The sequence below is a fragment of the Aspergillus homomorphus genome (assembly GCF_003184865.1).
Source record: "Aspergillus homomorphus CBS 101889 unplaced genomic scaffold BO97scaffold_3, whole genome shotgun sequence".
NCBI lineage: Eukaryota > Fungi > Ascomycota > Eurotiomycetes > Eurotiales > Aspergillaceae > Aspergillus > Aspergillus homomorphus.
Genome location: NW_020291889.1, coordinates 409396 through 435911, shown reverse-complemented (window position 1 = coordinate 435911; position 26516 = coordinate 409396). Strand labels below are relative to the sequence as shown.

The following is a 26516-nucleotide window of genomic DNA, read 5'->3' as shown; positions in this document are numbered from 1 at the left end:
CCGCGCGTCGACGTTTTGGTACTTTGCCTTTTCATCACCATGCATCTGATCCTCGTGCTCCGCTGGCCCAGTATCGTCAACCTCATTCTCTTCTCCAACGCTCTCGTCTTGGGGACCTTCTTGTTCAATGAACTGAGAGTCAGCGACCTGAGACCATTCAATCTCGTCCCCCTCATCTTCGTCAACTTCCTCCTCCTCTTTCTGGGCCTTTTGGCCCTCGTGCACGACTGGTTGGATAACAGCATAATCTTCTTCATTAACTGCGTCGGCATCAACTTGGTGGTTCTCGTCTTCCCCTGATTCTCCCTGATTGTCTTGTTCGATTGCAGTGTCAACGTTTTGATTCTCTAGTTCTTTCTCTTCTTGGTGGACATCTTGGATTTCTTCTTGTACAACCAGCCCAGCATCGACATACTGCATTTCCTCATCCTCTGCCTCCACATCCTCTTGCCTTTCTCCTCCCTGCACTCCCTGTGCTTCCTGCATCTCTTCCCCCTGATCAACTGCCTCCTCCATTCCCCCCTCGTGTCCTTGATCTTCATTTGTTGCATTCTGAACTGTATCATCAGCCACCTGCATCATTTCTCGACTTCTCCGTCCTCTCCCTCTCTTACCTCCTGTTGCTCCTTTTCAAATTCCTCCCCATCACCCTTGAATTCCTGCTGCTGGTTTGCAAATGCTTCATCTTGAACTGTGTCATCAGCCACTTGCATCGACTCTTCGAACTCTTCTTCTTCTTCGTCTCCCTCTCTTACCTCCTGGTTCTCGCCTTCGACTTCCTCTTCGGTTTGCGCCCCCAGCTCTTGATCTTCAATTACCTCGTCTTGAACTGAGTCATCAGCCAATTGCATTGCTTCTTCGAATTCATCTTCTTGTTCGACCTCTCCTGCTCTTACCTCCTGTTCTTCCTCTTCTTCTTCCTCTTCCTCGTCCTCATCGTCCCCTCCCTGCCAATGACCACTATCTTCAAACTCCTCACTTTCATTCTCGTCTTCTTCAATATCGACAACATCACTGGCAGCAACCGAGACAGCGCGTTCTTGTTTGATCCGGATTTGATCTTCCTGGGTTGCCACTCCGCGCGCTGTGGTAGCATCGTCGTCCTCGTCATCACTGGCCACCGTGATCCCACTCTTCCTTCCCCTCTTCCTCCGCCCACCGACATTGCTATGATCGTATTCATCATCCTCGAGTTCCTCCTGCTCCCGTCGCAGAGCAGCCTCGGCTCTCTTCACTCTCCGTAAAAGAACAGGATCACTCCGCAGATCAAACTCAGTCAAGACAACCTCACACACCGGACATTGAACGCAGTGCACGCGACGCGCACGTCGGCCTGCACTCCCACTCGCAGAAGATTGCCTCGGATCCGGAGCGGTGGTGCGGCTCTGCGCTATCATAGCGGTGATGGCCTCACGCTCAAAGCTGTGCGGACACTTGGTACTGGTGACCGGGTCTTGAAAGGGGAGGAGGGTAAGGGGACATTTCAAGGAGATGCGTTCTCGAGAGATGGCGACATCTTCGTCCGAGACATCTTCGTCATCATCTTCCTCTGCGGTGGGATGCTCGGTGTGGCGGGAGGATGCGCTCCTGGAGGCTGCGGTTGTTGTTCTCGACGCCGGGGCTCCGCGAGCGCTATTGGCCGATGTTGAGGGTTTCGTGTCGGAGGAGTTGTCTTCAAGATGAGCGAACCAGGTCGAGGCGTGCGGAAGCGGGGGGATATCGTCGCCCGGGTGTTTGGCTTCGTGGATGATGCGGTAGAAACCGACGTAGGCGGGGTTAGTGGAGTATCTGCTCAGCCAAATTAGCCTCTCTTTCTCGATATGACATCTTGGTGAAACGAAGAAGATAAAACATACTTCTGCGTAAGCGACATCTCACTCCACTGCTCCTTCGTAGCCGCCATACTCTCTTCAATCTTACCCACCAACGTCGGCCCAACAGCTCCACTATCATCCTCGTCCTCCTCCCCCTCGTCCTCATTTCCCTGATCCTCCCCCTCAACATCAACCATCTCCTCATCCCCATCCCCATCCCTCCGATTCCGTCGACTACTCCTAGTCGACCTAGTCCCAGTTCGTACCCCATCAACAACATTAACATCCCCCTCCAACCCCCGCAAAACCCCACTCAACCCCTCAAGCCTCATCTCCGCATCAATCGCCCCCCGCATCTTCAAATCCAACTTCGCAGTCGTCGCCCGCACAGACTCCCTTAGCGCAACAAGATCCTCCTCCTCACCCTCTGCTGCCTCCTCGCCGCCCCTATTCTCGCCTTCCTCTCCGCCAGCGGTATTCCGCTCTCTTTTGCGCCGTGCCCGCTCCTCCGCATCCGTCAACCGCTCGTTGATCTCTCCCGCCGCGTCCGTAAGCTTCTCCTGCGCGTGCTGAAGGTGCGTCTTTAGGTTCCGGAGCGGGGCGCTGTTTAGAAGGTTGAGCAGTGCGGCGTGCGAGGTTGGGTGGAGAGTTAGTTGGGTTGGGTTTCGGTTGTGGATTGTTGGGGGGTTATAGGGGGGTGGTTGGGGGATATTGCTTGCTGTTGCGGAGGAGGAGGGGGTGGAGGGTTGCGGGTTGTTTCGGCGGAGGAGGGGCATTTTTTCTGGATTTTCTTTTTTTTTTCTCGAGGATTTGTATGGTGTGTTTTTGTTTGGTTGGCTTGATATGATCTGGCTGGCTGGCTGGGTTCTCGCTGGTTAGTTCTGATAGAGCTGGAGATGGAGAGGGATTACAGGGTTAGATGGATGGTTTTGTAAGATGTCTGGCCCCCGTGGAAGATACGGACTGATGTCGAGGGGTACCGATGGTACCGGTACTGCTCTAGTGCGGCGCTTCGGACGGCGGCGTGTCTTTGTTGGACTCCTCAAAGAAACTGAAACTATATCCACTGCAACTGGCTACTTGCTGAACGAGCATTAAGCGATGAAAGAAAGAGACGCGACGCGCTTACGCTAGGCTAATTTTGGTTATAGCTGGCTTGCTTGGGGGCTTATCGGCTTATCTGTTTATCTGTTTATCGGCTTATCGGTGGAGTGGGTGGCAGAAAGTCCCACCGCCTTTTTCAACAGTTTTGATGCCTGGTTTTCGGGGAGTGTTGGTTGGCTGTTCGTCGGCTGCGGCCTGATTTCTTGCTGTGAGGTTGCTGGAGTTCTGCCGGTCATGTGCTTTGGAAGCGGTAGCAATCCTAACAGTTTTGATGCCTGATTTTTACAAGAGTGTTTGCTTGCCTGCCTGGCTCTGAAGCTCCAAAAACTGTTGTGCGGTCGCCGATGTTCTGCCGCCTCAATGCGGTAAACTTCCTACCACTTTCCCCAGGCCGAATTTCCGCCGTGGTTGTTCTGCCTCAGCGGTAGCCTTTCTGCCGGCAGGTCCTATCCCCCCAAGGCGGTAACAATCTTACCACTTTCACAGCCTGACTTTTCAACCCTGTTTACGTGCCTGCCTGGCTCCAGAGCTCCAAGAACTGTTTGCGAGGTCGCCAGCATTCTGCCACCCATGTGACTCGCAAAGCGGTAAGATTCCTACCATTTTCCCAGCCCGAGTTTCGCCCGTGGCTCATCTGCAGCTCAGCCGCCGAGCAGCAGGCGGCAGGCAACATATTCTGCCGGCAGTGTCCTCAACAAAGCGGTAAGATTTCAAACAGTCGCCCAGCACCCATTCTCCACCTGTTTATCTACTGTTCATGCAGTAATCACCATTTTCCAGTCGCGAGGTTGCAGCCATTCTGCCACTCACATGACTTATAAAGCGGTAAAACTCCTCCCACTTTCTCCAACCCGAGTTACGGCCGTGGTCTTCCCGCTCAGCTTTCTGCCGGCCGGCCAAGGCGGTAGGTAGGTTATTGAACAGTTTCCCGGATACCTTTTTCTGGACTGGTTGTTTGCTGTTTGTCTGTCAATTCGGATTTGCACGCTGCGAGGTTGCGAGTTTCTGCCGAGCATGTGATCTCCAGGCGGTAGGATTTATACCAGTTTTTCGGAGGATGTTTTTCTGGGTTGTTTGTCTGCTGCTTGCTCGCTGATCTTGGATTTTCTGTTGCAAGGTTGAAGGTGTTCTGCCGCCTCAGCGGTGTGTGGGGCGGTGAGGGGATATCTTTGGGTAATTATACCATGAGCGTAGTCTAGCACATACTATGGCGTGGTCAACAGAGAACAAACAGTCTCTCGGTCTACTTTAGGTGATCTTTACTTAGTAAAAAATGACGAAGGATTCATTGATCTACTATGATTTACAAGGGTATTGCCAGCAATATAGATGTGACTGAAGAAGCGAATCCCAGACCCAGACCTCGTGTTTAGACCTTGTAGAAGCAGAAAGCGTGGTAGAAGCCTATCCTCGTTAGCTTAATCTATCATTCAATACAGACAACAAACACTTACTGACTGCCTCCTGCTCCTCCTCGGTCATGCTGAGTTGCCCGGTATTGCGGTCGCGCACACCCATGCGTTCGCTCAGCGGCCCCAACTCGGCATCGTCCTTCTCATCGTGCCAGACCTCCAAAAACGGCTTGCGGTACTGCAGCTCCAAGTTGTACTCCTCGGTCAATCTATCTCTCAACCATTAGCAATGATGATAAAAACGAGAGGCGGGCAGAAACGTACGCTCGGAATGCTTCCCATGGCACCACATATTCCGGGACCTCCTCCACGGCTTCCTGCATGAAGTAGTTGTATCTCCAGCCAAACGGCGGCCGGAAAACCCCATCCTCGGGCGTCTCCCCGGGGAATCGCACACGATAAATCGAGTTGCCCCATTCCACTTTGGTGTCCTCCTCGACTTCTCCGTCCTCGGGTTCATTGTCCTCCTCCTTCTTCGAAGCAGCCGCTTCCTCGCGTGCCTTGCGCTTAGCATTGCACTCGGCCACCTTGGCACTGATTATGTCTGAATTCGGGCAGACACCCAGGAACCGCCCGCCTTTCTTCAGACAGCCAGCCACATTGCGCAGCATCTGCCGTGCTTTCTCCTCACTTTCGAACGCATAATGGATCGCGAACATCGACGCGACCACGTCGAAGCCACCTCCGCCCCAGCGAGAGCTCATTACTGAGCCTCCAGGCCCAGCATTGGGATCGATGCCGACTCGCTGTACAATATCGATATCACCCAGCCACTCACCGAAACAATCCTTTGGCACAAACTCTGCGTGGAAACTCGGGCCCCGGCCACCACCGCGACCGCCGCGAGGCCCTCCTCGTCCCAATCGCATCTGGTTGTACCGCTCGCGCGCCTGCACGACCGAGATCTCAGCCGGGTCCAGTCCCACGTACAGATCCACCGGCTGCGGCGCCAGCTGCCACTTGCCCAGGTCACCACCCTTCCCGCAGCCTAGGTCAATCACCAGCAGCTTCCTCTGCTCCATGGGCGGCGGGCCTGTCTCGTCCGCCCAGTCCTTGGTCCCGATCGCACGCGAAACGAACTCCTCATCCGGGGAGAACTTCTGGATGAGCGTGCTCTTGACCCAATTGTTGAAGCTGCGCAGGCCCTTGATCTTGCTCTCGGTTTTGCGCCACTCACGGCCCCGCTGTGGCACGGCATTGTAATGCTGGCGAACAAGGTCCGTCACGCCCCGGATCTGCGAGTTCCGGATCGCGTCCTCCTGCTCCGCACGTTCGCGCTCCTCCTGTCGCCGTCGGAGGGTCTCCCGGTCGACGAGACCCATGCGGGCGCCGCCGCCAGGTCGCTTGCGCTGACGCGGTTGTGATTCGGGCGTTGGGGATCGTGGCGGGAGGGGAGGGGATGGGGATCGGTTATGGGCGTGGCGGTTGGGCGCCGCGGAGTTGTCGTCCCGGTCGCGGCGGGAGTATGCCGATGGGGGCGTGCGTCCGCGTTTGCGGAGTTTTTGGTGGCGTTCCTCGACGCGCTTGCGTTTGGAGCTTGGCCGATAGCCCTGATCCGTCGAGGTGGGTTCCTCCTCGGGCAGTCTGCGCTTGTAGGTGTCATTGTTCTCGCGGCTTGCTTCGTGGCCGCTGGGTGAGGGAGAGCGGACGGTTTCGGAGTACGAGTAATCGCCCATTTTGGTTGCTGGAGTTCTTTGTTTGGCTGGGGGTCGTCGATTCGAGGTTGAAGGAGGATTGGGAGGAGCAGGTTTATCGGGAAGGTTTTGAGGAAGAGTTGGGGATAGGGGGGTGGGTATCAGAGAGGGCGCAGATTTCAGTTGAAGTTCATTTGTAATCTTGAAAATGACAGTCAGTCACGAAGAAGAGTTATATCTCTTGTTTCTGCTCAGCGAGAGATGGAGGACAGAGATTTCGCCGCAGTCGCAGCCAGCAAACAAACAAAGCCAGCGTCGGGGAATCACCGCTTCCGACCGACGTCGCCACTCGCTACTTAACTCCATCGAAAAAGGGTCCCTGCAGTAGTGCTGGGACTAGGGGTGGAATCACGTACCGCAGCAGAGGGTGATCGTTTTTGTGGGGTTGCAGTGAGAGCTGGAGGACGTTGACATGGAGAAGATGGAGCAGTTGAAGGAGGAGGAACGACTTCCGCCTTCTCTTCCCAGCGATCCCGGGCCGGATCATAGATACTGATACTGCCTCGCCCGCCCTCCCGCGTCGCTTCGTCGTCGGCCATGGTGGCGATACGCAATAACCCCTGGCGGAAGAAGTTGATGCATGAACAAGTCGGGTCTGAGTTGAAAGGGCATTTTGAGAGCGAGGGCTTCCGTCTTGTATTCTCCCTGAATTCGTGCTGCTACGGTTTCCCTGGTTGGAGTCTTGCACCAACCGTGTTTCTCCCTGGCCGCATCCGGACAATCGCAGCGGTTGTGATGGACACAGTCAAATACATTTGATTCTACTGGAATGCTTACTCATGACAGCGCCTACTTCAGTATGGATTCTCCTACCTGGGCCGGAAGATCAAATGATAATCTGGGATATGCGCCGTGAAACAATCCAGCACCCCGTGGCCTACTTCCTCCAGTGGTTCTCGTCCCTCTCCTGAGGGAAATTCCATGTCGAAGCTCCTGACAATCGTGGCCACCACCAGTCGCATCTCCATCATCGCAAACTGCTTCCCCGCGCAAGAGTATTTTCCGGTGGAGAAGGATTTGAATGCTTCTTTGCAGAGTACCATCTCCGGCTTGCTGGACCATCGCTCGGGAACGAAGCTGTGCGGGTCAACGAAGTTTCGTGGGTCTGTAGGTCGTTAGCTTTCTTACGGTCAGTCAAAGCACAGGGCTCGAACCTCGGTGGATAGTGTAAGTCGGGGTAGAGACTATCGTCCTTGGAGGGATGTAGACTCCGGCTACCATGAGACCCTCAGGACCAGTTTCGCGTGGGACACCGCTCGCCACGCTGGGGTACATGCGTAGACCCTCATTGATGCAGCTTTCCAGCCATGGCTTACCTGCTAACGCAGCATGTGACAAACTCTCGCCAGCAGGGACACAAGTGTCCAACTCCTGCTGCAGCTTCTGGAGCTTGTCTGGATGCTGCGCCAGCAAATACAGAATCGCACTGACCGTCGCAGCAGTGGTGTCGCTACCTGCAGTGATGGTGAGCTCGGAGTCATAGACTAGGTCTTCGTCCGACTCGCTCTTCACTTGACCTTCATTATTGGCAAGGGCTCCTTCAATCAAATAGCTGAAGAGGTCCTGATGATTCAGTTCCATCTAGGGACAATCAGCGAAGATCATTCGACTATTCAGAATGACAACCACTTACTTTTTTCCTTTTCTCCAACTGCTCGCTGCACCAATTCAACCACTCCTGGTTCTTCACTCGCAGAATTGGAGCGTTCCGGACCAATTGGGCCATCCAGCTCGCGCACTGCAGCACACTCGCAATTCGACCAAGATTCTTCATCATTTGGATGTTGAGCGGTGGAGCGCCCTGCAACATATTGAACGATTTACCGAACGCCAAGATTCCCATGGAGTCCCAGGTGAACCCAGCAATCAATTCATTGACTTCCTGCTTGTGTGGTGCTCGAGCGGAGATCAGCTCGACCAGAACCCTGCAGTGATCGAGTATGAACGGCTCATAACCGGCAAGTGCTAGTCAAGGGGTCAGGATTTGCTAGACATGCAACAGTGGGGTGCGGGGCGAGAAAGCACCTCGAGGACTGAACCCACGATCCCAAAGCCTCCTTCGCTTGCTATGAAAGGCCTTATCGCGGGACATCTGCAGGGAATGGTTCGGGTAGTTCAGGTCGTAGAACGAACCCTTGACGCACGATGTTCCGGCCCCGTGGATTGCCTTGATGGCTGACGGGTCATCGATCGATATCTCACGTGGCTCTAACGTCGCAGGTCAAGTAAGCTCATCGGACAAAAGAACAAATAAAGCAGTGGTCCGACTATTACATACTGATTCGCACAAAGGTCCCATATTGGCGGTGGAGCTCCTGCACGCGTAGATGCCATTTGGCATCAATCACCGCGTCCTTGAAGCACCAGAGCGCCGAAATTCGCGCTAGTTTTGGGCCAGGGAAGCGCTTTAATGCGTGGAAGAAGTATCGGTAGACCGCGATGGACGAACATAAAGCTACGTTATAGCTCATGACGGCGCTCAGCATCAGCCACAGCGCATGGGAGTATCCTAGGCCGGCCAAGAGGCAGAGCACTGCGACCGGCGATACGAAGAGAGTGGCAACCACAGAAAAGACGTGTACCTCCCATTCTGAATGGATAAACAGGCCCAGGTGTGTGGCGATCCCCAGGAAGATCGCAGCAATACAGGTTGAAACTAGAATTGGCTCCATGATCGTGCAGATGAAGGAAGCAAACTGCAGCAAAAGCTAAAGGTCATGCTCTCATAACATATAACTGATCGTTTTTTCCCGCCCGGCCCTATACCACTATGCTCAATAGGTGGTCCAGGATCCGAACTTGCTGACCTGAACTGCATTTTTCTGGCTTGCAGGGTACCCGGGGTGTGAGCTAATATGACAGTGGCCATGCCCAGAGTCATGTCGTTCCCAGAGCGACGCTCCTCGTTGGCTTGCGAAGGTGCCAAATCAGAAGTTATCATCTTCTGTGTAGCATGAACAGTGAGCCGTAATCCGGATCCTCAGGGAAACTACCATGTAACAGCCATTGATACGAGCATGCAGCCATCAAATGCTGACTGATAGGTTCAGCGACCCTGGGGGATCGCGTATCTTGGATGCAGGGCTATTCATGCTTTTGCAGTCATCAATCGCGAAGTAAGTCGCACAGCATCAATCGTTAGACGATGGGAAGACACAACAATGAACTCCCGCTGATTGGGTTAAGGGAGGATTTTGTGAGAGGCTAGCCATGATGCATGGCCGTCAAGTTGCTCCGAGGATAGGGGGTCCACACCTACAGAAATCCGGAAAACATTACTGATAGCAAGCTGCAAGTATTTGTCGAGGACAGGGTCAGAAAGAAAAAAGGAGCATGTTTACTACCCCTCCTGTTTCAAATGTGACCGGGACACCGACTCAGAACACTGAATGAAAATGATGCAAAGGCGTTACTGTGAAGGGGGATCACCCTAAAGACGATTTTCAAAGTGACTTCTGAATATTCGGGCAATCAAACTTCAAGGTTCATACTATTGCTGCATCATGTTATTTTGACTGCATCTATCCGTCGTGTATGCCGACATGCTATTTCTGACGACGGTTACGAAGCTTACGGAAGCCAGCATTGCGAAGGTGACAAGGCAGCTTATCCCTAACTATAGAAATGGGTCGGAGAATTATCATGGCGTGAGTTGAGCCGAAATTGTCACCCACAGGTTGCAAGAGCTGTGAACCCTCGGAAAGATTTATGACTAAATTCAGAGAGCCAGCCTACCAGAACAAATCTCGCCAAAAAGAGATCCGAACCATGGCACAGAATATGAAAAGGTCCAAAGAAAGAGAGACAGACATGTATCGTAAATGCTGAGTTTCAGAAGCCAAACGCCGCTGTATGTATCGCGAACCACACCATTTCAACGATCCCTTTGGGACTGGCCTATACCAGGTATCATCACTCTATAGGACGCCTACTGACTTTTCAGATTCATCTTCTCGTTCCGCCCCCAGATGGACAACCAGTCTTGCACAGACGCGCTGGCCATCTTCAGTTCTGTAAAACACGCATTCCGCACGCTCTCACTCTGAATCACCGCCAGAGCCTTTCTGATATTGCGGGGGGAACTGGTCTCTAATGCTTTGGCCACCCAGTGACCATCGGGAGCTTCAAGAGCCAGGATGATGGGATACGAGTATTCGTGGTTGCGCAGGTCTTCTGCAAGAGCACCCTTTGCCTTGGCGTATTCCGAAGAGTAGACATTTTTGCAATCGTTCTGTAACTGGGAGCACCAGCTGCGTCCCGGACATAGTATATAAAGTTAGCGCCGTGTCTTCATTCATGTCAGAGGGTGATAGTAGCAACAGGGTGAGATATACGCCAAAGTTGTCATCGTCTCGTCCATCGACTTATCCTCCTTCACCAGCTGACCCAGCATTCGAAACAAGGCCCCTGTCTTAAGTGAAGCCATCTTCCGATATGCCGCTACACGCTCTGCGGGCGTTGTAGGCAACATGCTCAACCCATCTCGACGCCACACCAAAGACAAATCCTGGCCGGCCAGAATCTCCTCTAGATTCTGCATCAGAAAGGGAGCCATTTGCGGGAAACGCTGCACAGTCTCGTTCAAGATCTGCGTCACTCGGTAGTAGGCCCGGTTGGCGGTTTCGGAAGACCCATAGATCTTGTGCGCTGCGGGCTTGCCTTTGCGGTAATCGCTGTTGTCGGTAATCTATCGTGCTGTCAGTGAATATGCTCCAGCGACAGGAAGAAAGGGAAATTCTGAGAGAAACTGTGTTAAGGACTACACACATCATCCACCAGCATCAGACACAAATGAATTGCATCCATGATTTCGAGCACCATCTTGTACTTCGCTGGATCATCGGTCTTAAGCGTCGGGGAGAGCTTCTGCACAAATGGTGCCCAGTGATATTTGCCATAAATTTGGCGAATATAGGCATAAGGACATTCGAACGAGGTCACTGCCTCGGGCCTCTTCTGGCCGATCAAGAAGGCCTTCTTGGAGATCGGCCACAGCGGAGGCATTCGATCCAGAAGTACGTAGACAACAAGGGGGAAAATTCCGATAGTTGCGATCCATGGCAGAGACATGGAAGCAACTTCTGAAATGGCGGCCATGATTCGCTGTTCTTGTGTTTCTTCCCCCTTCGGCTGTTAGGGTTTTAGGACATAAGCAACCAGGCAATAATACTTCAGGTTACAGTGCAGGAGTATATTTGAAATGTGGATTGAGAACGCGGACCATCCTCCTGGTCTATATATATATGGCATGGCCTAAACCGGAGTCCACGGGGGCTGCAGATGGATTGCCAACCACCCTCGGTTTCCTTTCCCTTTCCTGCCTGCTTCAAAAGAGTGGTCGAGGGCTGAGACAAGTTACACTATCTCGTTTTCCTCAGGTTTACCGTTGATGCCACTTCCTTGACTCGGTTCCAACCCATCAGCTGGATTTCCAGTCAGGCATTGGTACATGTGCTTAGAGCACAGCAGGGCAGAATGATTGCGAGACTCGAAGCTTCCCTGGCTGCCTTGCAGAGTCTTGCAGAACAAAATACGATCCTGCGTCACACGGTTAGCCGATTCTGATTCCAGTCCTACTCCGGGCGGGACAATTCAAAGTACTGCGTGTAGAACCTGAGGCCGTAGAAGGGTGGTAGCATAGTGGGTATCTTTGGTTGTGGTTCTTCACCTTCTGCTAGTATACTCTGTGGCCGAGATCTCTACGCTACTCTGACGTGAATGTATATAAACAGTGCCCAAGTAAGCGGCCAGTAGGGATATTTCGGATTGGCTCATGACTAGAACCATTGCTTTTTCTCCTCCTAGACCACTCCAATGGATGGGTTTGATCATTCGGATGTGCCCGCCGAGTACGAGGCTCTCAGATGGCTCGACAGCCTGTTTATCGCAGGCATGGGCCTCGGTTGGCTTATCTACTATGTGAACGTGGCCTACACATCCTTCAGAGAAAAGACCTATGGCATGACGATCGCCGGAATCACAGTTAATTTTGCATGGGAGATCGTATACTGTCTAGTGTACCCTGCCAAGGGAGTGGTCGAGCGCGTGGCCTTCTTCCTCGGTCTGCTCCTCGATTTGACGGTCATCTATGCGGCCATCAGGAACGGCCCCAATGAATGGCGCCAATCTCCACTGGTGAAGGATAACATGGCTCTGACCTTTGCAGGCATGACCCTCTTCTGGCTCAGTGGACATCTAGCCCTGGCGGCCCAGCTGGGCCCTGGTCTGGCCTACTCGTGGGGAGCGGTCGTCTGTCAGATGTTCATCAGTGTTGGCGATGTGTTTCTGCTGCTGACTCGCGCCAGCACGCGTGGCGCCTCGTACACAAAATGGTGTGTTAATCGATAGCCCACTTTGGATACTGGGAATTCGTCTTATTCCTCACGAGTGCGGTGCTGACAATAGAGGGCTAGGCTTTCGCGCTTTCTAGGATCTATCTCGACGATCGGTTTTGCGTACATTCGCTATGCTTATTGGCCGGCTTCCTTTGCCTGGTTGAATTGTCCGCTTATGCTGTGGGCTGTAGCCATGTTTTTTCTCTCCGAGTTACTCTATGGCTTTTGCTTTTTTCTCATCAAACGGCAGGAGGAGGGATCTCGGTTGGAAGCTGAATATAAGCGCAGGTAGCTGAAGATGTCCAGTTCTTTTGGGTTTGTTCTCGAGAGCTGAAACACGAGGTCGAAATGCCGTGCCAAGATAGAGATATCACGATCTATGATGATGATGGTGGATAAGCCTAGAATGATGTCAGGCTGTTGGGAGGCGCTGCATACGAGGAGTGTATTTTTCCCGTCTTTGTCTTACCGCGGAGAAAGTCTAGGTCCTTGAGTTGTCCTCGCGCATCAGGAGGGTCATCCAAGGATCAGTGCTGTACCGCACTGCAGGAGGCTTGGATCAGACTGAGTTAGAGTGGCATGGCCTGAAACAAGAAAAATAAATGATATGTGTGGAAATAACGAATGGGATGGGCAGGCGAATGTATTCGGAGAATAATATTGAATAGAGCGGCATATTTCTCTCTAGACCGGCATTGTTGCTTCAGTAGGAAGTAGAATCAACCTATTCAGCACTCAGACCAAGGCGGGTTGATGGCATTTGAGGTGGTGCACAGGAGGACTAAATAAAGTATCACAGAGACAGTCCTCGGTAAACACAAACAGTGTACCGGGGTACAATCTCTCGGAAGGGTCAGATATTGTTGGTGGAAAACATTGTGTGACTGGCAGTTAGTGAGCAAAGGCTCCCATCGCCTGGACAGGTCCGTCTCAAGCTGTCTGACTGTTTGTCTGGCTTTCTTCTGCAGTGAATGTGACATTCACAACCACCAACCAACCAGATGTAACTCGCCTCATTAGCTTTGGGGAGGTCCAAAATTCCTCCTCTGAACCTTCCCACAACCAGCTTATCACCTCAAGATATCTATCTACCGTTATCAGTCCACTATGCCTGCAGCACACCCCCAGTTCAAGGTCATCATAGTTGGTGGCTCTATTGCGGGTCTCACACTTGCCCATTGCCTTCAACGCGCGAACATCGAGCACATCGTCCTTGAAAAAGGCAATGATATTGCACCACAGCTAGGCGCCTCGGTAGGTATCATGCCAAATGGAGGTCGTGTTCTTGATCAATTAGATCTTTTCAATGCTGTCGAGAAGGTTATTGAGCCTACCTACACAGCTCATATCACGTATCCTGATGGGCTCACCTTCACCAATGTGTATCCCAAGACTTTACATGAAAGGTATTTGCTTCGCTTGAATTCTCCATCGGTTGCGAGACTGTATCAGACCGTCCGTTAAGTCTCACAGATTTGGCTATCCAATTGCCTTCCTAGACCGACAGAAGTTCCTACGCATCCTATACGAACGATATCATGCCAAACAGAACATCCTCACTAGCAAGAAAATCATTGAAGTGCAAAGGACAGATCTGGGTGTCCGCGTTACCGCGGCCGACGGCTCGATATATGAGGGAAGTCTAGTCGTTGGTGCGGATGGAGTCCACAGTCGAATCCGGTCTGAGATTTGGCGACTCGCACAAAAGCTGCAGCCGGGGCTGGTCTCAAATCGTGAACAAACTTGTTTGTCTCTCAGTCTCCGACGTTGAACACCATTGATGGCGAGTGACCGTGCTGATGGAGTCATTTGTCACAGGCATGACGGTCCAGTATTCGTGCGTCTTCGGAATTTCCTCACGTATCCCGAGCCTCGAGGTCCATGAACAGATCAACGGGCTTTTCGATCACTTGTCCGTCTTGACTATACATGGTAAGAATGGCCGGGTTTTCTGGTTCATCGTTACGAAGCTCGATAAAAAGTACACCTATCCCGATGTCCCAAGATTCTCAGACAAGGATGCTGCCAAGCTTATCGAAAAGTTGAAGAACGTGCGGTTCTACAAGGACGTCTGTGTGGGAGATTTATGGGAGAACAGAGAGGTGTTCTCCATGACTGCGCTGGAGGAAGGCTTGTTTGAGACGTGGTTCCTTGATCGTATGGTTCTCATGGGTGATAGTGCTCACAAGGTATGTTCATATCACCATTGTCTTTCGTCATCATTCTGGCGTCAAGCTAAGGGGACAATGCTCTGCAGATGACACCTAATTTCGGTCAAGGCGCAAACTGCGCAATCGAAGACGCTGCTACCTTTTCCTCGCTGCTGCATGACCTCATCAATGTACGTGGGGTATACAACCCGTCCAACGCGGAAATCCATGATCTTCTCCAGAGATACAAAGAGACTCGATACGGCCGCATGAAGTTGATGTGCGAGACATCAGCAGGAGTTTGTCGGACCCAGGCGAGAGACGGTCTTTGGAGGACCTTCACTGGCCGATACATCGTACCTTACTCTAGGGACCTGCCTGCCGATTTGGCGTCGAATGTTATGGCCGACGCGGAAACGATCGCTTTTTTGTCATGTCCTGATCGGCCAGGACTGGGTTGGCATGCTTGGGGAAAGAAGGCTAGAAGAGCGGCTCGCATTCGCAGGATGATCTGGTTGCTTGCCTTACTTTCGCTGGGACTCTTCTGCTATTGGCTCTCTAGAAAAGACACCTCATAGGTGGAGCTCGGCGTATTGTTCTATTGTTGTTGCTAAGCGAGGTGCAGAGCCACTTCATACAGTAGAGAACCTTGGGGTCCTGTTCGACGCAGCAATTTAGAAGGCATCATCAAAGATTACATACCTTATCAATTTGAGATTTAGTTCATGATAAGACTTGTTTAGGTATCTATCCCTAGTCGTGACCATTATTGTCTGTAAAATTGCAATAATAGGATCGATGGATGTGAATCCATAATAGGTCTTTCCCCAGCAACGAGCGGCGCGGTTATCGATAAGTGCCTAAGGCAGACATGGGCCTCGGATACTGACTACTGCCATTTCTGGATTAGCGCCACCAGCTCCGATGCTCTCTAAGCTCTCGTGAGGCTTCCTCGTACTCCCCGAACCTATATATTAATTCTTATATCTCCACAGCTCTAACACCACCCCCAAGCTCGGGGAAAAAATGTCCTACGCAGTGGAAACTAAGAAGCGCAAGTTCCACCGAGTCCTCGAATCCCTGACGAAGCCCCCCTCAACACCCGTCGCCTCCAAATCAGCCGTCATCCCCGGAACCCCAACCGCTGCACGAGAACGTACCTCCCTCGAAAATTCGAGCAAGAAAGCCCGCCTGGACCTCAATGAGTTGTCTTTCGCCCGTAACTCTCTATTGAGCACCCCGCGCCCAAGCTCCCGAGCCTCGACCGCTTCCACAACACCATCGCGCCCCAGCTTCGTCCCATGGGACCGCGAGCGCTTTCTCGAGCGATTGGAAACCTTCCGGCGCGTGGATCGATGGGCGCCGAAACCGGCAGCAATCAGTGAGGTGGAATGGGCCAAGCGCGGCTGGATCTGTAACGACGTGGCGCGCGTGGTTTGCGTGGGCGGGTGCGGTGGCTCGGTGGTCGTGAAGTTGCCGGATGAGCTGGACGAGCTGGACGGTTTCGATGCGGACAAGGTACAGGAGAGGAAGGAAGTCCGTAAGTCGTAACTAGACCTTATTGCATCTGTGTTGCGGGGCTAACGAGAGTACTTAGGTGCCAGGCTGGTGGATGAATACGTAGGACAGATGGTTAAAGGACATGGGGAGAATTGTCCATGGAGGAACAAGGGATGCGACGGTATGCTTGTGCAATGGCTTTTTGGCTGCGATCAATTGGTCAAACTAATCGAGTCGCTATAGCCACCATTCATCGACTGCCATTGTCAAACCCAGATACGGCAATTACCGGACTACGTACGCGCTACTTCAACCTCGTCAAAATGGCAGATCAACTACCGGAGTATTCGACTATTCAAGCACCGGAATCGTTTGATATCGACTCGATTATCGAAACTCTTCCAGCGGACTTCGAAAGTAAAGAGAAGCTGCAAGACGATGTTGCAGCGGAGGAGACCTCTCAAGATGCCGAGACCGGCCAGGATTCGGAACAAATAACTTCTTCTAGAGAGTCGTCGATCAATAAGACTGCTTTTGTGCTTGCCTTCTTCGGCTGGGACTCAGTCCCAGACGGGACAGCTGGTCTGACGGGCTGCAGCGTGTGCTTCCGGCGGCTGGGTCTTTGGATGTACAAACCGAAGACCAACGGGGACTTGGCGCTCTACGACTCACTTGACGTGGTCACTGAGCACATGGAGTACTGTCCCTGGGTGAATGGAACGGCGCAGAGTGGGACCGGGCGCGCATCTGAGAAACCGGAACATCTTCGGTGTGGGTGGGAGTTGTTGAGCCAGGCGCTCAAAGTGCGACATCGCCGGCAGATTCGATCGACTGTTTCTGTCTCCAGTCGCGCTCCATCTGAAGCCCCTTCGACAGACACGATATCGGTGGATGACAGCAATCCAGAAGCCAAGAAGGCCAGCGACCGCGAATGGTGGGCCAAACTCCGTCGGATGAGACAAGTGTTGAATGTCAAGTCTCCCCGGAAGAAGACCGTCTCTCAGTGATCTTATCTTCATCTGCACAACTTATACCATGTTATTCTTTTTTTATTTTACCCATTGTACCTCTTATGCAGCGTGGCGTTCAAGGCATTCGTACGGCATAGCTCTTTATCTCTTGTGATTTAGTATGGAATCGTTATACATCATGGGTGAAGCGAGATATGATTTTTCCATCAGGGAACACCGTCCTCAAATCCGGCGCAAAAAATAGCAGTTCTATCTGAGGTCGTCTCTCCCCAGCACAAATGTCTATAAGTTCATTGTGGACGTGCACAATCAAGCCGATTTTCCTAGACAACCCCCTTGCTTTAAATTCTATAGAAATCACATGCTTGGTGAGTCACGGGTTCTGCACTAGAGCTAATCGGGACAAAAAGCTATCCTGAGGCATCGACCACATCTCTTCCCATCCCAAGGATTCATCCTACTTGGCAAAGTCTCCGTTTGTCGTTCTTCGCATATTCTCAATAAAGTTATAATGGAGTGGACATTATATGGCACGGCCTCAATTACGTGATTGAATGAATATCTTATTCTCCTCATTTCCTGGATGAGCGAATCCGACCAATGAACACCAGCCATCTATAGGAGAGAGAAAGACCTTGCATATCGACAATGAATCATGAACCTCGGCAAGCCGAGCTTGACTCCCGACGAACTCCGTTGCAGCCACACTCCCTTAAGCCCACGGTCCGCTTGAGCTGTGAGACCTGTCGTCAACGCAAGGTTAAATGTGACAAGCTCAACCCTTGCACCAACTGTCAACGGCTAGGGACAAGGTGTGTCCCCGTCGAGCGCGCGCGTCTGCCCCGTGGAAGATCGGGAAGATTAGCATCCGAGCGGTCCAACCACGACCCGGATGCGAACCTAAGGGACCGCGTCGCTAAGCTTGAGGGTATCATCCGAGACCTAGCTCGGAGTGGCTATGGCTCTTCAACTCGAGCCGCTGTCCCTGATGCGGCTGCTGCTGCGGATGGTCCTTCCTATGGTAGTAGGTCTACGACGGGTAAGGACAAGCGCAGCGATGATGACGCCTTCTCGGAAGACTCGGACGGTGGTGTGCAAACGCCAGATAGCTACCTGGGATCTTCGTTCTGGGCCAACCTTCTTAACGAGGTACGTAGGTCATGAACTCTTGTCGTCAACGTGACTAGCTGGTTGTCCGTGTGGTTGACGAACAGCCGAACAGGTGCCAGAATTACACTCCAATGACGACCGCAGTCCAAGAGAAGGGAGCCGCAAGTCTGCAGGTGGCCAGCTGAAGGTGTACCGGCGTCTTCTGGCTACGGTAAGTCATCGTCAGCACGACTCAACCTCTGGAGAACAATCGGGCACCTCGAGCTATGCTCGGCAACAGCTGTGTCGGGTCTTTCTCGAAAGAGTAGATCCCGTCGTCAAGATATTGCACAGACCTACCCTCTGTGCGTTTCTCTTGGAAGGGAAACCTTATCTCGACTATGAACTGGAACATTTGGCGCCAACCGCCCTTGCATCTGCTGTGCACTATGCAGCATCCTGCAGCTTGTTAGATGATGAATGCACCCGTGCATTTGGCGTATCCAAGGCATCCTTGGTCGCGAGATACCAAAGAGAAGCAGAACTTGCTTTAGGGCATGCTGATTACCTTACTACGAACGACTTGACGGTTTTGCAAGCCTTTGTTCTTTTCCTGGTAGGTTTCAAGTCCTTGAAAGCGCAGTCTATGGTACGCTGTTGGCAGTGGAATCTGACGTGTTGAAGGTGGCACTCCGTTCGCAAGACCAAAGCCGCCGAATGTGGACAATGCTCAGCATGGCCTTACGCATTGCACAAGCCCAGTCGCTTCATCTGCCTGACCCACCATTCTCAGTCCGACCATTTGAACGCGAGCTTCGGCAGCGTCTTTGGCAAGCCATCGGCTTCCTTGACATTCTCGCCTCGATGGACCGTGACACCGAGCCCATGATGCAGGCGCATTGGCTGCAATCGCATCCTCCGACTCACGTCAACGACGAAGATATCTACTTCGATATGCAGGAGGCACCCGTCGATTCTCCCGGTTTTACCGACATGACTTTCACTATGATTGTAGGCAAGGCCCATATAATCACAAGACTCATCAATTTTTCCGACTTTACCGAGCCATCTGTCAACACCCTCGCCCTCCGCCAGCAGCTGGTCGTCGACTTCCAACACACAGCCTCTAAACTACTCCACCACGCGCAAACGGACAAAGTTCCCTTCCAGTGGTTTACTCGTTTAGTCGCGGAGGGAATCTATGCCTGCATGCAACTGATCGTCATCCGCCCGCTCAAACGCACCCCGCGCTTCACACCTCCGCATGTCCGAGGCGACCGTCTCCTCGAGTTTGCCGTCAACATCCTCAAAAATTACCATTGTCTTCGGGACGATCCTCGGACCGTGACATGGCTCTGGGTCGAGTTCGCTTTCCCGCCGTGGCACGGCCTGGCAGTGGCTATCGCCGAGCTATGCGTCTGCCAAGACAAAGCCGTCATGGAGAGGTTCTGGCCCGCGGTCGAACAGACCTTCGACCGGTTGGGTCGACTCGTCGCAGATTCCAAGCGCGGGATGCTCTGGAAGCCAATGGAGAAGATCATGATCCAGGCGCGTGCCAGGAGAGCTCAATTGCTCGCTGCCCCCAATGATTCCGCCCCTTACACATACCCTGCATCGTCTCCGTCCTCCTCGCATCGAATATCTCAACCGCATATCCCTCCTCCTACCACTCTTTACCACCCGGAGGCTGCACCGCAACCGCAGCCGCCTCTACCCTACCCATCGAGCTTATCCACCGACAGCAGACAACAACCGCACCAACAGGATCAATCGGTCCATATTGATGCCGTCGCTGCATTGGGCACCCCGGAGAGCTTAGAGGGTGCAGCCTCCTGGCCGAGTGTCTGGGACGCCATTGACCTCGGCTACGCAGACTCCGCCAACGAGACCGCCTGGATGAATTACGAGAACTTCCTCACGGATATATACATCCTCCCAAGTCTCCGATGATAAAAGTACTAAACAAAATAAATAATAGAACAGTAATAGCCAATCCCCACTTTCGCATACCTTACTTCCAAACATTGCAGGACGTCCTCGGAGACAACGTAGTACATACTTCTTACTTCCTACCATCACCCTTGTTAGAGCAACTCACCACGACACCACATAAAGACCCCACACATAAATGAACAAAATATGATCGTGTCTAATATTTCTTGCCCCAAATGATCCTCCCATCCACATCCAAATATAGTATACATCACTAAGATGATCACAACCAAGCCACAGGACCACCGTAAAGTGCAGCAGCAGGCAGGACCCCCAAAGAAAAGAAGAAATAAAAGGCGTACAGTGATAATACCTATACGGTTGATATTGCAGAACGGACACACCCCCCAAAGAAATAAAAGAAGACAAGCAAGCCGCCATCCAATGTCAGAAAAGCCCCTCCGTAGGAAATCGAGAGTCTACCCTCACCACTCCAATCCCGAGACGCCTGGTAGGATAGTGGTCGTGTCAGACGGTGGAAGAGATGTGCTCTTCACTCGCCCACTTCCCATTGGTGCAACGTACAGTATGAATAGCTATCAAAGTTGAAGAGAAAGAAAAAGAGAGATGTAGAAGATGGGCGAAAGGATCCGTATCGCCGGTACACCTTGAAAAGCAAACAGACTAATTTTAAATGAGAACATTGAAGATTGACTGGATGAGACTGAAAAAAGCCAGGGTATTTGTACAAAACGAAATATCAAAAGACGAAAAGAGAAAATAGAGAGCAGATAGGAAAAATATAGAGATATCAGAGGAAGACATCGAAAGAAGAAGAAAAATGTGGTGATTTAGCATCGTCCATATAGTAGAACAGCAAGGAAAGAGAACGAAGCCTCGAGATTGTGAGAATCGGGTTACTTCATCATCGTGTCAAGGGCATGAGGAAAAAAAAGGTCTGCTATTTTCTCTCTCTCTCTCTCTCTCTCTCTCTCTTCTTTTTGTTTCTTCTGTCCTCCTCAATAATAATCCTCCTTCTCGATCAACATGATTAGTTCCGTAAGTTCCTTGCGTAGAGACCGATTCCGGTCCCATACTTCCACAATCTTCGGCCGGTGGCTGAGGAAAACAGCCTTCTTCCAGGGGAGGCCGTTGTATTTTTGCACGACACCGCTGGGGAGGTTGCGCGCGATGTTGCGCAGGACTAGGGCCGCTTTGTACGCCACCCCTACGGGTTCGCCGCGTTCGCTGACCGGTGTGTTGAGATAGAACCATTTGCGGACGATGCGCTCTTGAAGGACGGTGCGCTTGGAGACGGGGGCTTCTGCATCCGCCGGGCGTTCTTCGGGCAGGTGGGATGCAACGTGACCGGCAACTGCGGCGGTGTTCGCGCTGGCGCTGGAACCGCGGAATCGCGTGCAGTTGTCCCAGAGACAAGTGTGGACAGCTGATTCAGCATTGTCCAAGTTGTAGTGACCCGGGGTTTCGGTGGGCTTGAGTTTCATGTGGTCGGCGAAGACGTGATTGCGGAGATCTGTCGGGTTAGAGTAGGCGCGCTGGCAGGTTTTAGAGGGCTTGGAGTCATCGGCCCACTTGCAGTAGGAGTAAGGGAAGCCCTGGAAGGTATAGGCTGTCTCGAGGGGGCGGATGCCCTTAATGATGAATCGAGTAGATGAGCCAGGGCCGTTGATCACTTGTGCTTGAGCGTTTGTGAACGTTGTGCTCACGTTCTTGATGAACTCGGCGGCAGGAAGAACACCACCTCCCGGTACGCGAGGGTCAGCAAATCGGCTTTGATAAGCCTGCCAGAGGGCGATCTGTGTGATCTCGCATTCCGGATCCTCGACAAAACAGCACCGCAACCAGCGTGAGCTACGTTCGGGCTCGGATAGTTCCATCAAATCTTTGAGGAGCTCGGACGGAACCCGAGGGATCTCAGATGGCGGTGGCGCAACCTTCTCGTCTTGAAGAACGGTTTCCATTTTGGTAGGTCGGGCCTCGTATGTCAGCAGAGCGACCATGCGCGGTACAAACACGCTGGGAAAGTCGAAGACATCGAGCATAGTCTCAATGTTTTCGCGCGAAAGAGTGTATTGATACCAGAAGTCCAAGGCTCCGCTCAGAATATCTTTGTCCAGGTCGAGAAGGGTGTGAAAGTATAGTTGCTGCAGGGTTTGTTTGGGCATGCGCTCCATAGCTCGGTTTCCCTCGGGTTCATCGAGTTCAGTGGAGAAGTGAGTGAGAGCCCACAGCGCTCGCACAACATGAGCACGGTCGGGAGATTCCAAACAGTTGAGCAAAGAGATCCAAAGTGGATCTTCGGGATCGGTTCGCATGAATTTGGTTACCTCCTCGGCAATATCCAAGGCGTCATTTCTGATTTCGTTGAGACGTGGCTGGCTGGGGAGATTGATCAGGATCACCAGAAAATCTCTTAGGAGGCCCTTAGCATAACGCGACACATAGAATGCATTTTCCCGGAGTAGAACCATGTTTCGAAGTACCAGTGTCGCTTCTTTGACGTTCCGTAGACGATGATTGAATTCGTGTGTTTCGAGAGTGTCCTTCGGTAATATAACAGGAATATGGCTGATCCTCTCGAGTATGTCTCGCGTGCCATATAGCGAATTCAGCACATTTACGCGGCTCATAGGCTCCCGGAAGTCGTATTGGAGCTCCCACTTTACGCCTGTGGTGAGAAGCGAGATATCGAGAGCCTTCTCCATCAATGTTTCAGCTAGCAACGGAAAGCCCTCAAATTTGAATTTGTCCCAGCGCTGATTAGAAATTTGAACCAGATGATATAGTGCAAAGTCTACTTCATCTGGAACTCCAGATTGCAATCCATAATGCGCGCGCTTATAAATGTGATCCGCTGAGGAAACTTGTAAGTTGACGCGTTTCCGAAGTCGAAGAACAGTCGCAGTGGAGGAGCACTTACACTTTGGAACCTCCAGGAATCTGAGAGGGAAATAAGGTTCATAGAAGTCGGGTTGTTTTGCTGTTTTACCCTGCATGCTGAGAAACATGCCCGGTTTGTTGCCCGGCGTTGACACCGCGCGTATGTTCATAGGCACCTTTTGATCCCTTTCTTCCCAATTCTCGGTCGAAGGCTGAACGTTATTCGGGTTCGGTGCGGGCGAGTTGGAATGGCTTAAGACCAAAGGTACGGGCTGGGGCTGTGGTGCTTGGTTTGTATGATGGTGTGAGCGTCTGGCGGGTGTGGTATCGGGGATAAAGGGCTGATTAGCTTTGGGGGCCTGCCGTAGACCCTCTGTGAATTGTCAGTATGAGTCGCTTGAGGGGGTCTATTGAATATATACTTGCCTCTGAGGGACGTGCGGGGAGTTTGCGTGGACATTTCGGGCTTGCTTTAGGACGCCTGGGCCCTCTGATGTACGCTTCCGGAGACTTCGCAATCCGTTTGTTTATGTCTTGACTGGCTTTGACTGCTTCAAACGTGGCTCCAAATAGGCGCAAGTGACCCGGGATAATATAAAGCTACCCACGACAGTCCAGGCGCAGATTCTCCAGTTGGGAACACGAGTCAAAGTGAATGTGAGAGCACACAGTGCCCTTTGAGCACTCTTGCGGCTTTCTGTGCCTTTCGTGGTCGCCCTTAATTTAATTCCTTTCGTATCGATAGTCCTCAAGAGTCTCACAATGCGGAATCAAACGCGCTCCGGTTCCGTTAGCAAGGTTGATTTGCTAGAATTGACAACCGGTTTGGGCGACGATCTGGAAGCTTGGACGCGATGCGAAGCTAACGGAGCCAGTCTGCTTGAAGCCGGAGACGATGCGATGGCGGCACGACAATACAAGACGTTCGCGGTGGACGATTTGGTGAATAATGTAGGTTTTATTGCTGCGCGATATATGAAGCAATATGAGGCAATAATGGCGAAAAGGGTAGCTCAACACCGAAAATCAATTCCTTCGCTGAGGCCCAGGGAAAGCTGTGTGAATGTAGTGACAAGCTGAACCTGCGATCGATCCGTCCTGCCATCCACAGGCAAAAGTCCGCGCTGCTCCTACTGGCCTCAGGCGCGTGGTCGGATCATCTATCGGGCCGGTTGGCTTCCCCAGGCTTTGTTTGCTGTGTTTGCAATTTAGCTTAGTCACTTTTGGCCTCATATCTCAGGCAGAAAGATGTATACTTCGCCTGGAACAATTATACCAGGTATATGGATTTATCCCGTAGATGTAGCAATTTTCCTACAAGAAAAGAAGTCCTTCCATGAAGTCCCTTAATCTATAAGTTAGTATCCACTTTTCAAGTATAGCAACGTCTTAGAAATCAATGAATCTGCTTTCAATATCTAATTACTTCGCATCAAAGCAGGCACAAGCCATGGCAATCATGTTGTCTCTCGACTATACTACTTCATTCAAATATGAAAACACTACTCTAACATACCAGTACTACTTTACCAGTGTGAGAATGAGTGTCTTTGGGAAACAGTGGTTGCCGAGAGTCTAGCGATGTCCACAGTCACCTGTCCATGTCTATTGTCAAGCACTGCACTACCGTCTTCCTCAACTATACTTCTGGACCCTCAATCTGCCAGATCCCATGTCCATGCATTTCTATTAATCTCGGCCTATCAAGATTTCTAAGTCATCAATACCATGCATCATCACCCTTCTCAGCGGCTCCCAGGCACTCCTCTTGCTCGTTTGTCTATAGTCAAGTTCTCCCATGTCACCACATCGCTCACCCACAGCGGTCCATTAAACTGGAGCCACCTAATAGGAAACAATGACCTTATCGCCACGTTTGAGAGATCCCAATCCGCAAAGCTGATGTCTGAGAGCATCATCCTCAGGATCTTTCGCTTCCAGGATACCATGGTAGGATCCCGCCAACCATACCCTCTGACGAGCCAAATGCTAAGAAGTGCTAATCTACAATCAGGAGGAACTCGATCTCTCCTTTTGCGCTATTGACGCAGCGAGCATCTCGGCACAAACAAGCCCGACCCAAGCATCAAAGCCCGTCTTTGCCGTCGTCGTGAAGCCGCCCTGCCTGGCAGTGAAATATCCTCGAGGAAACATGGTAGGAGTGTATCCAGACAGTCTTTTTCCAGTGGCTGATGCTGATTCACGTATAGATCCGACGATTTCAGATCAAGTTCTCGGCTGAACGGGACTACTATGCCGCTCTGGCCATTCTCAGCGAGATAAATTGCCCATTCTCTGAAGCCAATGCCGCTCCTACCCGCAAGCACACGTCCTCGCAGTGGGATCCAGGGTCCTTTAGACCCAGGTCCGTGGCGAGCGATTTGACATTGCCCAATGGCATGGTGCCATTAAATGGGACTGGTTATACGTTATATGCACCGGGCGCATGTCCCTCGCTACCACCAACGCCGAGCGTCACAACAGGTGCTGATCCTACCTATCTTCCATGGCTTCTGGCGGGCTAATCTGAGGCTCAAGGCACATCAATAACGTCCGTACCTTCGCTCACGCTAAGCACCAGTCACCCATACTGTGCCACGCATACAAACCGCACGCTCGCTTCGTACATGCCTATGAACGGCAACCTCAAACAACCCCTGGAAGGCCAGCTTCTACCCCCAGCCCTACAGGATCAAGCCAGCCCGGAGGGTGACCCGTCCAGACCGTCCACCGCCACACTGACCCATGAGATCCCAAGCCTGGACCCGCCTCCTGTCAGGGTACTACCGTTCGCCAGACCGCTTGCGAAGAGGGCGCATACCATAACCACGGCAAGTGATATGCCGGCCCTGGGAAGCAGAGGTAGGGGAGATCCACAGTCGAATAGTCATGCGACGCTCACGTCTCCGCTGCTAGTGCCCTCCCTCCATCCTGCACCAACTGGTTTGCCTCCTACTTCAAATCAGACACAACCTCTGTTATCGAAACCCTCAACCTCAACCCCAACAGATACCCCCCGGGTTATCGTGCTGAGATACGCGAACCCACCAGCACAAGACCAATCGCCAGTAACCACAGCCAACTCACCCCAAGCGCACCCTGTCCCTGTAGCTAGCAAGACTCCAGTCCCTCGGCATTCAGATCGCACTACTGTTCCAGTGAGCATTAGCGCGTCAGATCCTTCTCACGAGCAGCACCAGACACACAACACCCGTGGGCCAACCATGGAAAACAATATCCCCTCCATCACAAAAACAGCAGCAGCAGCAGCAGCAGCAGAGATACCGCAACGCGACCCACCCCATGAAAGTCCGTACCTCGCGACTCGCGAGGATCTCGCATCGTACGGCTCGACCTCCACAACGGAGCGCATGCAACTCGTCGAGGCCTGGGTATGTCGCCATTTGGAAGACGACGCGTTCCTCAAGCTCTGCGAAGACGTGGAGGGCATATGGCGGCGAATGGAGCTGGGGCTGGGCAAGAGGGGCACGTGAAGTGCCCGGTGTAGGGTAAGTAATATCTCATTGCTCTTCTGTATCCACCTAGATGTTCCAGAGACATCCCAATATTCCAAGATATGTGTCGGCTCTAAGAATTATGTAAGGTGCTAATGA

At 52.1% G+C, this 26516-nt stretch overlaps 10 protein-coding genes across 10 annotated transcripts; 5 read left to right on the top strand and 5 right to left on the bottom strand.

The window, feature by feature from the left end:
• Nucleotides 1–733: 733 nt before the first annotated feature.
• Nucleotides 734–6474, bottom strand: BO97DRAFT_361136 (uncharacterized protein). Its single transcript, XM_025692394.1, has 8 exons — nt 6381–6474; nt 4595–6165; nt 4373–4539; nt 4294–4322; nt 3770–3794; nt 1857–2595; nt 897–1788; nt 734–823 (listed from the first exon to the last, which is right to left on the bottom strand). Exons 2-8 carry the CDS (start codon nt 6004–6006, stop codon nt 815–817), a joined length of 3273 nt encoding a protein of 1090 aa, XP_025555504.1. The 5' UTR covers nt 6007–6165; nt 6381–6474; the 3' UTR covers nt 734–814.
• A 427-nt stretch (nt 6475–6901) lies between these two features.
• BO97DRAFT_467711 (cytochrome P450) lies at nt 6902–8716 on the bottom strand (the record flags this gene model as incomplete). The annotated part of the gene is made up of 6 exons (XM_025699674.1): nt 8303–8716; nt 8050–8232; nt 7658–7989; nt 7179–7605; nt 6963–7129; nt 6902–6931 (listed from the first exon to the last, which is right to left on the bottom strand). The coding sequence occupies exons 1-6, from the start codon at nt 8694–8696 to the stop codon at nt 6902–6904; spliced, it is 1533 nt and encodes a 510-aa protein (XP_025555503.1). The 5' UTR covers nt 8697–8716.
• A 1236-nt stretch (nt 8717–9952) lies between these two features.
• Nucleotides 9953–11121, bottom strand: BO97DRAFT_455855 (terpenoid synthase; the record flags this gene model as incomplete). Its single annotated transcript, XM_025699150.1, has 3 exons — nt 9953–10274; nt 10359–10711; nt 10792–11121. 3 exons carry the CDS (start codon nt 11119–11121, stop codon nt 9953–9955), a joined length of 1005 nt encoding a protein of 334 aa, XP_025555502.1.
• Nucleotides 11122–11838: 717 nt separating this feature from the next.
• BO97DRAFT_431250 (uncharacterized protein) lies at nt 11839–12651 on the top strand (the record flags this gene model as incomplete). Its single annotated transcript, XM_025697485.1, has 2 exons — nt 11839–12356; nt 12438–12651. 2 exons carry the CDS (start codon nt 11839–11841, stop codon nt 12649–12651), a joined length of 732 nt encoding a protein of 243 aa, XP_025555501.1.
• An 815-nt stretch (nt 12652–13466) lies between these two features.
• Nucleotides 13467–15242, top strand: BO97DRAFT_455851 (FAD-dependent oxidoreductase; the record flags this gene model as incomplete). Its single annotated transcript, XM_025699149.1, has 4 exons — nt 13467–13765; nt 13833–14104; nt 14178–14548; nt 14617–15242. The coding sequence occupies 4 exons, from the start codon at nt 13467–13469 to the stop codon at nt 15085–15087; spliced, it is 1413 nt and encodes a 470-aa protein (XP_025555500.1). The 3' UTR covers nt 15088–15242.
• A 277-nt stretch (nt 15243–15519) lies between these two features.
• BO97DRAFT_467710 (uncharacterized protein) lies at nt 15520–17143 on the top strand. The gene is made up of 3 exons (XM_025699673.1): nt 15520–16049; nt 16107–16190; nt 16253–17143. The coding sequence occupies exons 1-3, from the start codon at nt 15536–15538 to the stop codon at nt 17014–17016; spliced, it is 1362 nt and encodes a 453-aa protein (XP_025555499.1). The 5' UTR covers nt 15520–15535; the 3' UTR covers nt 17017–17143.
• Nucleotides 17144–17628: 485 nt separating this feature from the next.
• On the top strand, nt 17629–20019 carry BO97DRAFT_382718 (Zn(II)2Cys6 transcription factor; the record flags this gene model as incomplete). Its single annotated transcript, XM_025693319.1, has 3 exons — nt 17629–18129; nt 18203–18685; nt 18754–20019. The coding sequence occupies 3 exons, from the start codon at nt 17629–17631 to the stop codon at nt 20017–20019; spliced, it is 2250 nt and encodes a 749-aa protein (XP_025555498.1).
• Nucleotides 20020–20650: 631 nt separating this feature from the next.
• Nucleotides 20651–20939, bottom strand: BO97DRAFT_131422 (uncharacterized protein). Its single transcript, XM_025690051.1, has one exon. The coding sequence runs from the start codon at nt 20857–20859 to the stop codon at nt 20692–20694; it is 168 nt and encodes a 55-aa protein (XP_025555497.1). The 5' UTR covers nt 20860–20939; the 3' UTR covers nt 20651–20691.
• BO97DRAFT_131421 (putative chromatin remodeling complex subunit (Rsc9)) lies at nt 20940–23513 on the bottom strand. Its single transcript, XM_025690050.1, has 3 exons — nt 23329–23513; nt 22943–23275; nt 20940–22876 (listed from the first exon to the last, which is right to left on the bottom strand). The coding sequence occupies exons 1-3, from the start codon at nt 23360–23362 to the stop codon at nt 21021–21023; spliced, it is 2223 nt and encodes a 740-aa protein (XP_025555496.1). The 5' UTR covers nt 23363–23513; the 3' UTR covers nt 20940–21020.
• Nucleotides 23514–24630: 1117 nt separating this feature from the next.
• Nucleotides 24631–26494, top strand: BO97DRAFT_455850 (uncharacterized protein; the record flags this gene model as incomplete). The annotated part of the gene is made up of 6 exons (XM_025699148.1): nt 24631–24852; nt 24917–25057; nt 25113–25267; nt 25484–26294; nt 26341–26411; nt 26449–26494. 6 exons carry the CDS (start codon nt 24631–24633, stop codon nt 26492–26494), a joined length of 1446 nt encoding a protein of 481 aa, XP_025555495.1.
• Between the last annotated feature and the right edge of the window lie 22 nt (nt 26495–26516).